The following is a 12699-nucleotide window of genomic DNA, read 5'->3' as shown; positions in this document are numbered from 1 at the left end:
ATAATACTGTAAATATATATACTTCAGATAAAATTAATAAAAATGTTTATGTACAATATATTATATTATCTTTCTTTTTTGTTTTTTTTTTATGTTTCATAAATCATACCACATTATACATACATATTTTACATAATGAATGGTAATATAAGTATTAATATATATTTTAAAATATATAGAATAAGCGTTACATACTTGTACTTTCTGTTTTTCGTAACACAAACATTTCTTTTTTAAATTTTATTTTTGTTTCGTTTTTATTTATTTCATGTATTTATTATATATTTTATATTAATGGTAATTAACATATTTTACAATTGTTCATATATTAATTGTACTATTACATATACGAAAAGTTTATTTGTAGTTATATTTTTTAATAATTATATTATATGAATTGTTCTTATAATAAAATATTATTATTATATATTAAACTTGTAACATTACATTATAAATATTATGAAAAAACACCGAACGTTTTATATAATACATAATTACCAATTATAAAAGAAAAAAATTTATAATATTTCTAAAACTAAACATAATTCTTATAATGATAGTACATGTGAAAACAAAAAAAAAAACCTAAATATTAATTAAAATATGTATGCAAATATATTTTTTTTATGAATAAATTAAATAACATATATATAAAGAGAAAATAATATATAAAAATCATAAAATATAAAAATAAAAAATATTTTAACTAACAAATAATATTACAAAAAAAATAAATCTATAATAATTTTTTTAAAAACTAAAAATAATATATAAACACAAACCAAAAATAAAAACAAATATTAAAACAAACACAAAAAAAACAATAACAAAAATCAAATCAAATAAATATTAAAACGAAAAAAACAAAAAGAAAAATCAAATCAAATAAATATTAAAACAAAAAAAATAAAAAATAAAATGAAAGAAAAACAAACAACATATATATATATTCCTAGTGAAATCGCGCAACCATTAATTCATCATCGGGTTCATCAAATTCTTTTTCATCATCGTCACTATCTGCAGAACCTGTTTCTTCTATTTTTTCAACATCAATATACGTACTAGTGGGTGACTTTGTTACTTTTGTTGTGTCATCAGTATGTGGGAGTAATTGTGGTTGTAATTGTGTTTCTTCCACCTCTTCAACGACAGGGCAGTAATCGCATCTGTCGTTCAAAAACTGTTCGTTTTTTCCACAATCGTCAAAAAAAGCAAAATCGTCCACGTACGTAGCCATTTTGTTCTTGAACGCATGTTCCATATCGTATCTTCTTAAATTATTCATGGTCTCCTCGTTCGTTTCGTGCAAATAATTCATGATTTTATCTTTGGGCGACAATCTTGAAGCAATAACTTCACCTAGATACCCATATTTTTTCATACTTAAATATGCTTCTCGTTCATATTTTATTAAAATATCACTTGTATATTCTTTAAGTTTTGTTCTTACAAAATTTATTAAATATTTATTGAATACAGTATAATATCGATCCAAGAAACGGAAATTGCTCGTAATATAAAAATGAATATTTTCATAATATGCATATAAAGGAAACACAGCGAAAAAACAAAAAGCGTACATGAACCCGTTCGTCAGTTCCATAAAAAAATTTCTATTAAAACTATGAACGGACGGTTTGCGTTCGTATGTGTGTTCTTTCACATGTTGTGTTTGTTCTTTTATTGCAGGACCAAACCCTCCAGGAAACGATTTGCCCGCATCCAGGTATAAATTCGAAAAAAAATAAAAAAATAAATATGTACCTGAATCAGGAAGCCAACCGTAAAAAAAACTTTGGGGCGAAGCCGGTATTGTATTACATTCACTTGCATTACTAGTATGACTATGACTTGGTTTTGTACTCTGCATTGTACAATCTTTACCATGTGCCCATAGACTTGACAAACTAATTCTGAAAAATAGATAATATGTTGTTATGGGTAAAAATTTTCTTCCAATAAATTGACCTACTTTTTTTGACGAATAGAAATTGGCGCTTGCTACGGCCTGGTATTCACATAAAAGACTTAAATTTTTATAATTTAACATCTCGTACATTTTGGATGCAAGCATGAAATAGTTGGAGAAAACGAACGTTTTTCCATATTTTAATTGCGTGATAGGTTTTTTCGCATATGGTGGCAACAAACTGTTCGTCATACTGTCCATAATACTTCCGTTATATACATATGCAAATGTGAGAAAAGCGGAGGTACTTGTTGCTACCTGGATATTTTCACTTAATCCGTATGCTTTGTCCAGATGATCCACATTGTTGCTTAACATTGTGGAAAACAACATTTGAAATGCTGCAAACATCGTTTTTGCATAATATCGGGATGCCATAGAATTATGGATTTCGATTTCACGTTCTTCTTTGTTTAATTTCGAATAATTATTTGCCACATTCATGAAAAAAACATTATTCACGCTCTATAAAAAAGAAATATATGTGTATATATATGTGTGGTTATGTATATTTTTTATGTATTTATAATCAATTATATAAAAATATATATTAATATTATTATATAAATATAGAAACACATTTATACATATACATACAAACTCATATATACATATGTATTATACCATCTTATCATCTCTTCGTTGTATCCTGTACGTTTCTTCAATTCGTCTAAATAATAAATAAACTGTTTGTAAGAAAGAAGTATCTGAAAATATATCTGTGTTGAAATTATATATGGAATATAATTCATCCACCACTTCTTTCAATATTTCTTTATTTACTTTAAATCCATAAATAATACCATATTTATAAAAATTGACCGAATTTCCCATAATGCTATGCAATGTATGATAGACTCTATCCTTTACTTTTTTATATGTTGGGGTAGCAGTCATATATTTTCTCATATTGAAAATATCTGCAAAAAATAACACGTCGTCAAAATGGGTTTTGTACAAATCCATGGAGTCGCGCATTAACATTAATTTATTATTGATATTATAAATATTATGATATTTATATAAATTTTTCACATGTCTTTGATCAAAATACATATCGTAGGCGCACTCGATCAACGATTTCAAAACTTTGTTCCACTGGTTCATTTTTGGAGGTTCAAATTTCTGAGACAAGACTTTATCGTGTAAATCTTTTCTTATATATGGATTGTGATAATTGGAAAAATAAAACCCTGCGGGCGAACTAATCATCCAATCTTTAAATTTATGTTCGAGAATTAACGATAAAGGGTAGGATCTCGGTAATCCTAGAGGTGGTTCATTCAATTGATGGAAAAAATCTAGTTGTAAAAACGAGTTGACATGGACCAAAAATGTGAGAGCTTTTTTCATTTTTTCTAACGTTCCAACTTTCATTAATTTCTCCAATTCTAAGAAAAAATATATATATATGTATATATAAGTGGGTATATATATATAGTGATTACAAATATATATATATATATATATATAATAAATATATTTGTTTGTTACCATCTACTAAATTGTTTGGAATACGTTTCCTCACATATAAAGTATAATATTTTTTTATAGGAGAAGGGAACCAATAATTCGTCACGACCGTTCGGTTGAACGAATCTTCGTCTTTTATATTTAAATACATTGCTTCAGCCACATTTTTGTACGGAATATCTATAAATTATATATATATATATATATATGTGTTTATTCATATGTACATATATATTTTTTTTATTACCTTTGAAACTGGTGAGTCGAAATAAAAATAGAAACGTGTACCAATTAATATCATGAGATAAGAAATTACTGTACTCTTGATACATATCTAGCGTTCTAATTAGTGATGAGACTTTTTGTATTTTCAGCCCTTTAGTTAAATATACATGAAATTTCTGTACCATCGAAGGAACATCATCAAATTTTACTAACAAAAAAATATATAAATATATATGTATATGTGTATGTATGTATATGTGTTTATGTGTATATATCCACACATGTATCTTTTTATATTACTGTTAGAATATAAGAAGGCTCCTTTACACACATCGCATTTGGATACATCGTTGAGGAAATTACTATCTTTTGATAATGTGTTTGGTTGATGTAAATGACATTTCTCAATACCTATCAATATATATATGTATATATATGTATATATATATGTATATATATGTATATTATAAATATGTAAAATATAAATAATATATATTATTTCCAAAAAAAAAAAAAAAACTAAAACATAATTACATATCAACAAAAAAATATATTTATCAAATATATTAAACATATATATATATATATATATATTTATTTATTTACATTTTAATAAGTTTTCAAAAAGGGTGGAAAACTCTTTCTCTTCAGTAAATGACATTTCGACAGCTAAAAAAAAAATAATAAAATATATGATGACATATATATTATACATACACATATATACATATATATTTCATATATATATATTTTTACCGTTGTAATATCCTGGTAAATAAAGTGATGTGACATACGATCTTGTATCATAATCTAAAAAAAAAAAAAACATATATACATATAAATATGTACACACATATATATACATATACATGTATATATATATTGATTTTTTATTACTTAGAAGTCCTGTTAAATTTAATAAATGTACATATAATGTTTTTTTTGTTCCATAGGAACTGTAACGTTTCATGAAATAATAATAATTTAAATATATATTATATGCACTGATTTCACGATTGGGTTCTTCAGGAAAAGTATTTTCTTCGTTTGCTTCTTTTTTAAATTGGTTCGTATGATATATAATACATTCTTTAGGATCATTACACATAAATGAAAAGAAATAATCTTTTATATATTTATGTTCCATCATACCATGTAAATCAAAATCAGTATCTTGTGTAGTTTTAATTATTTCTAGCTGATATTTATTAAAATAATGTATTAGATATTCCAAAATATTACATTCCATAGATGTGTGCGATCGATCGATTTTCAAGTACGTTTTTCTTCTTTTTTTTTCGGAATAGTAAACGGATTCGTGGTCACACATCATGTCAAGAACCTTAAATCGATCAGACATGGAGAATTCTAATATTTTTTGCCAACTAAAAAATTTTATACTTTTTGCTTGGAAATAACTATTATAACTTTTAAGTGCTAATTTTAATACAATAAAATGTCCCAATGCTGTAAAAAAGAATATATACATATATGTGGATTCATGTATATATATGTGTATATATATAATATATTTATATTTATATATTTACCTATTAGATGAGGACCCAAATGGTTAATTAACCCTAATCCATATTGATTAGTTATATCATCTAAAGCTTCCATAAAATTTATATTGGAATTGGTCGTAAAAAAAAAATCGTTCCTGTCCATTACATCTATTTTGGTATCATCCAGTATAGGTATTTCAGGTTTTTTTAGTATCTCTTCATTTTCTTTCATTTCTCTTACATGTGTTAACAAATTATTAAAAAATGTTGCGTGATCCCCTACAGGACTAGTTTTTCTCTGTGGATCTCCATTGACTGTAAATACATTATTTAATTCATCGAGTGCAGTTTTTAAATCATTGTTTTGTTTATAAGAATTTAATGGTATAAGCATTAATTTTATTGTTTTCAAGGTTCGCACAATAAATATTTTTTTTTTAATTATATCTGAAATATCAGAATTATACATTTCTATTAATTGTTTTTTCATAAGATGTTCGTATTGTACCAGATCATTAAACGTCGATTGGAGTGTAGGTACGATGTACGTTTCATCATTGGTATCGGTAATATTTATTTTTTTAAATTTCGATATATCTAACAATTGTTCAGTTTCTTGTTTAAGGAGAGGATATTTTAATTTATCCTTTTCTAAAGATTCTAAAATTAATTTTTCTAATATTGTTAAATTTTTATGTAGTTCATCATTTCCAATCATCGATTTTAACTGATCGATATTATCATTATATTGTACATTATGACTACTAGTTACAGTTTCATTTTCGTTTATGTTTTCGTTATCATTTATGGAACATATTGCCTTTTCATTTAAATATAAAATGAATATGAGGAAGCAAAAAAATATTTTATGAAATGAGACCATTTTTTACAATTAATTGATACATATATATATTTTATGGTTTAAAGTTACATATTAATGCGTACTCAAATATTATTACGATTAATCTTTAAAAAAAAAGTACAGAAATATATAACCCAGAATACAAATAAAAATAAAATAAAAACCGTATTCAAAAAAGAGTACACAAAAATATTATATATATGTCTGTATATGAATTATTATACATATATATAATGGAATAATATTTTTTTACTGCCAAACAAATTTTTTAATTTTCACATATTTGAATAAAACCAATTATGACCATTTTTATAATTTCACATATTTTGAAAGAAACGAATTCTAAATATAATGACGGAAATATATAATAAATATGAAATATAAGTCAATTTTCCCATATTTTTTTTCTTTTACGTTTATTACAATGCATAATTATGCATATTTCCCAATTTTTTAATTAATTCAAATAAATAAATAAATTCTTAAATACAAATAAATAAATAAATAAATTATTTAATTATTACATATATATATTTAATTTAATTAATACAAAAAAAAATAAATAATTCAATTAATATAAATGAATACGTAATATAATTAAAAAAAAAAAAATATATGTTATAAAATAACATGAAATATATGACCTAAAATAAATATCATAAACGTAGTCGAGAAAATTCAAATATAAAATTTTATATAACTTCTCGTTCCTTTTTGATATCGGTGCAACGACAAATAAAAAAACAAACCAAATAAAAAAAATTAGAAATTTAAACTATATTGTATATAATAAGACGATACCATTTTAGAAAAATCATTTTTATTAATTTAAAAAACGATTAAAAATAATAAATAAAAATTAATAATTAATACGAATAAATAAAATATGGATTTTTATTTTGGTTCTTTATATTAAATATATTTTTGAAACGTTTTTTTTCTCTCTTTTTTATTTTTTTCTTTTTTTGTTTTTTATAATTTTCAAAATATGTATATGTATGAATTGTATATATTAAAATAATAATAATAATAATAATAATAAATTGAAAAAAATATATATTTTACCTATTTTACAATATATATTAACCATATTAAAACCATAATAGTATTGTATTAAAAAAAAAAATTCATATTTTACAATTTAAAATTATATTTTTTATTTTCATTAAATACCTAATAATAATTGCACCTATTTATAAATAATAGAATATATATATATTATTTATACATTTCGTATATTTTTTAAAATGTATTACATAAAACGTAAAATAATATAATATACCTACATATATTATTATTATATATTTTGTTTTATAATACATTTTTGATATATTTTTTATTTTTTTAGTAAAATATATAAAGACATATCATAATAATTCGAAGTAGTATGATAATAGTTTTTTTTCGATATATGACATATATTTTCATACATTATTATTAAATGATTTTATATAAATACAAACATTACATATATAAATATATATTTCTTCACGTTTTATATTTTATATAATTTCATTACTGTTTCATAATTATATGTAAATATAATATAATTATTAGATGGTTTTAGATTTTAAACATTTGTTATTTTTTATTTTCTTATTTTTCTTATATAATTTTTTCAATAATATTTCTTTAGCATATTTAGTTTAAATATGAATAATTTTTTTTTTCTTAATATTAATTTTTTTGTTGAAAAAAAGAATCACATATATATATTCAAAACTCGATTAGACAATGTTTGTTATCTAATTTATAATAAATGTTTTAACATTATATAATTTTATATAAATGATCAATTATTATATTTATATATAATGATTTGTAAAGACGTCATCTAATTTTTATTATGTCGTGTCACTATATATGAAAATTTATTTATTTAATAATATATATACATTTTATATAAATATCATACTATACTAAAATGAAATATATATATATATATATATATATATATATATATAAGAAAGCATATATATATAATTCTATTATATTTATATAAAATATATATATTTAATAAATGTTATTCGAACATAGACATGAAGAGTGATATAGAATATACATATATATATATATTGATTATTATAATACACTTTAATTCATTTAAAAAACATTTTTCATTAATATTTTATGCATACTATAATTAAAAATATATTTCTTTTAAGTTTTATAATTATTTTTTTTTCAATGAATGTACGTTTTTCGCAATACTTTCGAGAAGTTCCTTTTGGTGTTTTTGGTGTAATTCCTTTTTTAATGTTTTAAAATGTTCTAAAAACGAATAAATAAATTTCAATATATCATCAACTGTATGTTTACCATTAATTAGACTAAAAAAATTATTAGTGTATAAAATCTCTTCTGTTGCTAATGTTTTATAAAATCTGGAAATATTTTGATCCCATATATCATTATATAAATAGGAATCAAGAGCCCAATTAATATTACCCACATTAATATCGTTATCTAAGTATTTTTGTATTAACACCTTTAACTCTTTCTGTATATCATCAACATCTTCTTTTGAAATACCAACTGCATGAGTCCATATATTTCTAAGATCTTCTTTGGGTGGACATTCTTCTAATGAATTTAATACATCAAAAAATTCCTTTTCTGTCAATGTCTTTGAAATATCATTATAATTTATATTATTTATAGACCTATTACTTTTATTTTCCACATTATTTTTCTTGATTTCATTCTTAGTACAATCTTTATTTTCCTCTACACTTTGTTCATTACTTTTAATATTATTTGTATTGTATTTTGTTTTGCTTACATCTTCTTTTTTATATTTTAAATATCTTTTCCATTTTGGTCCCTTATTTTTTGTTTGTGCTTCACCTAAATTGCGTTTATATACATTACAATTTTTAGCTATTTCTAAACATTTATTTTCTAAAGAATTCTATATAAAAAAAAAAAAAAAATTATATATGTACATATAATATAATAGGTATTTTATAGTAATTGAAATTTATAGAACAAATAAATAATGATAGACAAAATTTATATCATAAACTTACATTCAGAAAAGCATAGTAAAATCCAATTATATATAAAGTTAAGCAAACTAATTTAAAACAGATATAATGTAATTTTCTTTTTTGGTTTTCATGAAAACGATAAAAGGGAAAAACAGAAAAACCTCTTTTTCTCGCCATATTAAGAACGTAACTTTTTTTTTTTATTATTATTTAAAGAATGAAATTATAACAAATAATAATATATATCCATTCATATATTAAAAAAAAATATAAATAAAAAAAAAAAAAAAAATAATGTATGTTATATTATATATATATATTAATATTTATAATTTTTTTATAATTTAATTAAATATAGGAAACAAATAAAACAAATAAAATAATTAATTTAATAAAAAAACATAATATTTTCTTTATATATATTTAAATAAAAATATAAATTTTAAATAATTCCATTAATCAAAGTTTTATAATAATAATAAAATTTAAATAATTATATTTTATTTATTATAAAAAATTCATAAAATTATTCGATATTAAAACATTGATTTTAATTTGACATAAAATATGATAGAAATACAAAATAATATATTTGCATGCATATTTTCTAATATGCTTTATTATAAATATACATATATTTAATATTTTTAAAATACTCATATATATTTCAATCAAACATTATATATTAACATTTTTGAATCTGGGAAATCTACTAAAGTATCAATGTACAATTTTATTATGATCGTTTTTATAACATTTATTAAAGTGTTAATGTTATATTAAATATATCATTTTCGTTTATTATTATTATTATTTTTTTTTTATATATATATATTTTATTTATTTTTACATCTACATATGTTTCGTTTTAATATACAATAATACAGTTTATATATTTTTAAATAAATATAATATATATATATATATATTAGTAAAGACTAATTTTATGTTTTGTTAAAAGCATTTTTTGTTCTAAAAATAAGTTTGAATATATATGTAATTTAAATATCAAAAAATAATTTTTTAAAACCTTTTTTAAAAGAAATATTACAAAAAATAATAAATTACGAATAAGTATAAAATTATTTAACATAATTGAAAAAAATTGTATATTATAATTAAATATATAATAAAAAATACATTTTAAATATTTCTGTTTTATTCCATATATATTATATATAATGTAATATAAAATTTATATTTATAACAAATTAAAAATTCTTTTTTTTCAATCTAACAAAAACAAATATATATATATATATATAATATAAAAAAACAAAAATAGACAACAATAGATAAAGTAAAAAAGGCAACATAATTAATATATATATTTAATTAAATAAAATATATATATTACAATTGAGAAAATTATTTATAAATACATTTAATATTATCTGAAAACAATAAGTACGAATACATATTTATACAAAAGAATATTATAAATAAGTACAAATTAATTTTTAATATAAATATATAGACAAATGAATAATATTTTTTTAAAATACCTTATAATAATAGAAATAATAAATTTTATGAAAATAAATTTATAAAGATATTTTTTTATTTATTCTGATATATTTACTAATCCAGAATGTGTATTTAAAAATAATTATTATTAAATTATAAATATTTAATAAGAAAAGTAAAGTATAATAAAGGAAATGAATAAATTTAATTATTTTATAATAAAATATTATATACAAAACATAGGTTTATTTATTATATATAAATCATATATTTTCTGTAAATTCTTATCATTATTCATAAAATATATTACATATTCTTTTACATACATTACCATAATCTGGTCATGTAGAAGAAATAAATAAAACGTTAACGTATTATAATATATATATTCATAAATGTATTAAAGTTCATTTAATATATGAAACATTAATATAAATATAATAAGAGTTAAGAATTATTATATAGACATATCTATATTTTTATTATATTATACATTTAATTAACCTATGTTATTTAGGTAAAAACAGCGACATCATATAAAATAATATCTAATAATTACACAAACAAAAAAAACATAATAAAGATAGTATGTGATGATTTCAAAAAAATATATATTACAATTGAAAAATATATAATTCATAGAAATATTTTATTGAACAAATATAATTAAAAAAAAACCCTAAACACATTATATATTTCTATTAAAATCATATGAGATATATATTTTTTGTTTTACCTTTCATTCTTTAAATTATTTATTTTGTATTTAACTTTTGTTCACTTCTATATAATATATCATATTATATATAATTGTTCTATATTTATATGTGTTTACATATTTGTGTACTTTCTTACTTTATCCATATGTCTTATAAACAATTTATATTTATATTATGTTTTTATTATTTGATTTATCATTTCAAAATATATATATATATATACCTAATTTTGTATATAATTTTTTTGTTTATGTAGTATTCCTATACACACATATATATAAAGTATTATTTTTTCGTATATATATATATATATGGTAATATAAAAAGTAATTAATTTAATAAAAATAAATTATTTTATTTATTTTTTTTTTTTTGTTGGTATGACACACTATTTATAAAATTTATTTTACTTTTTTATATATTAATATTTATTATAATAAATAACGTTTAAAAAAAAAAAATCATTTTATAATAAGATATATAAATGATATAATATAAATAAATAAATATATATATATATATATATATATATATATATATATATAATAAAAACTTATTTTAATATAATTCAATAGATTTAAAAAAACGTTACTTATTAATGTTATATATATATAATATAAATAAAAGATATATTTTTATCGTCGAATTTTATTTTATTCCCCTTAAATGACGTTCTCGTTCAATATCAACTAAAAGTTCCTTTTGGTGTTGTTCATGTAACTGTCTTTTAAAAGTTTTGAAATGTTCTAAGAATGAATAAATAAATTTTAATATATCATCAAGTGTATGATTATTATTAATTAGCGTATAAAAATGTTTAGTGTATTTTAACTCTTCAGTTGCTACTGCTGCACAAATACTAGAAATATGTTCTTTCCAAAAAAAGTCACATACATAAAAATCTTTACCTTGACCAGTCTTATTAAGAAAATCATTATCTAAATACTTCTGTATTGATGCCTTTAACTCTTTTAATATACCATCCAAACCTTCTTTTGCAATACCACGTGTGTGACTCCATATATTTCTAAGATCTTCATTTGAAGGGCATTCTTTTAATGAATTTAGTACATCATATAATTCCTTTTCTGTTAAATTCTTTGTTAAATCATTATAATTTATATTATTCATAGAACTATTACTTTTATTTTCCACATTATTATTCTCCATATCACTGTTAGTACAATCTATATTTTCCTCTACTTTTTCTTCATTACTTTTAATATTTCTATTAGATTTTGTTTTATTTATATCTTCATTTTTAATATTTAAATTTCTTTTCTTTTGTGAACCGTTGCTATTTTTTTGTGCTTCACTTAAATTTCGTTCATATACATTGCTAATATTAACAATTTGTAAGCCCTTTTTTTCTAAGGATGTCTACATAAAAAAAAATAATAAAACATATATATGTATATATATATATATATAACATATATTTTAAAGTAAATTAATTTATATAAAAAAAATAATAATTAATAAT

General features: G+C 19.8%; 2 protein-coding genes and 1 pseudogene across 3 annotated transcripts; all 3 read right to left on the bottom strand.

The window, feature by feature from the left end:
- Positions 1–952: 952 nt before the first annotated feature.
- PADL01_0007500 (cytoadherence linked asexual protein 3.2, putative) lies at positions 953–6061 on the bottom strand (the record flags this gene model as incomplete). Its single annotated transcript, XM_028680665.1, has 9 exons — positions 953–2437; positions 2597–3363; positions 3467–3625; positions 3693–3878; positions 3971–4081; positions 4277–4339; positions 4427–4480; positions 4568–5137; positions 5221–6061. 9 exons carry the CDS (start codon positions 6059–6061, stop codon positions 953–955), a joined length of 4236 nt encoding a protein of 1411 aa, XP_028541443.1.
- Positions 6062–8213: 2152 nt separating this feature from the next.
- PADL01_0007400 (Plasmodium exported protein (PHISTa), unknown function) lies at positions 8214–9207 on the bottom strand (the record flags this gene model as incomplete). Its single annotated transcript, XM_028680664.1, has 2 exons — positions 8214–8951; positions 9070–9207. 2 exons carry the CDS (start codon positions 9205–9207, stop codon positions 8214–8216), a joined length of 876 nt encoding a protein of 291 aa, XP_028541442.1.
- A 2657-nt stretch (positions 9208–11864) lies between these two features.
- Positions 11865–12596, bottom strand: PADL01_0007300 (annotated as a pseudogene). The gene has a single exon. A coding segment is annotated over exon 1 (732 nt).
- Positions 12597–12699: the final 103 nt, after the last annotated feature.

Source organism: Plasmodium sp. gorilla clade G2 (assembly GCF_900097015.1).
Source record: "Plasmodium sp. gorilla clade G2 genome assembly, contig: PADLG01_00_9, whole genome shotgun sequence".
NCBI lineage: Eukaryota > Apicomplexa > Aconoidasida > Haemosporida > Plasmodiidae > Plasmodium > Plasmodium adleri (nom. inval.).
Note: the sequence above shows the minus strand (reverse complement) of the source record. Positions and strands in the feature narration are given on the sequence as shown.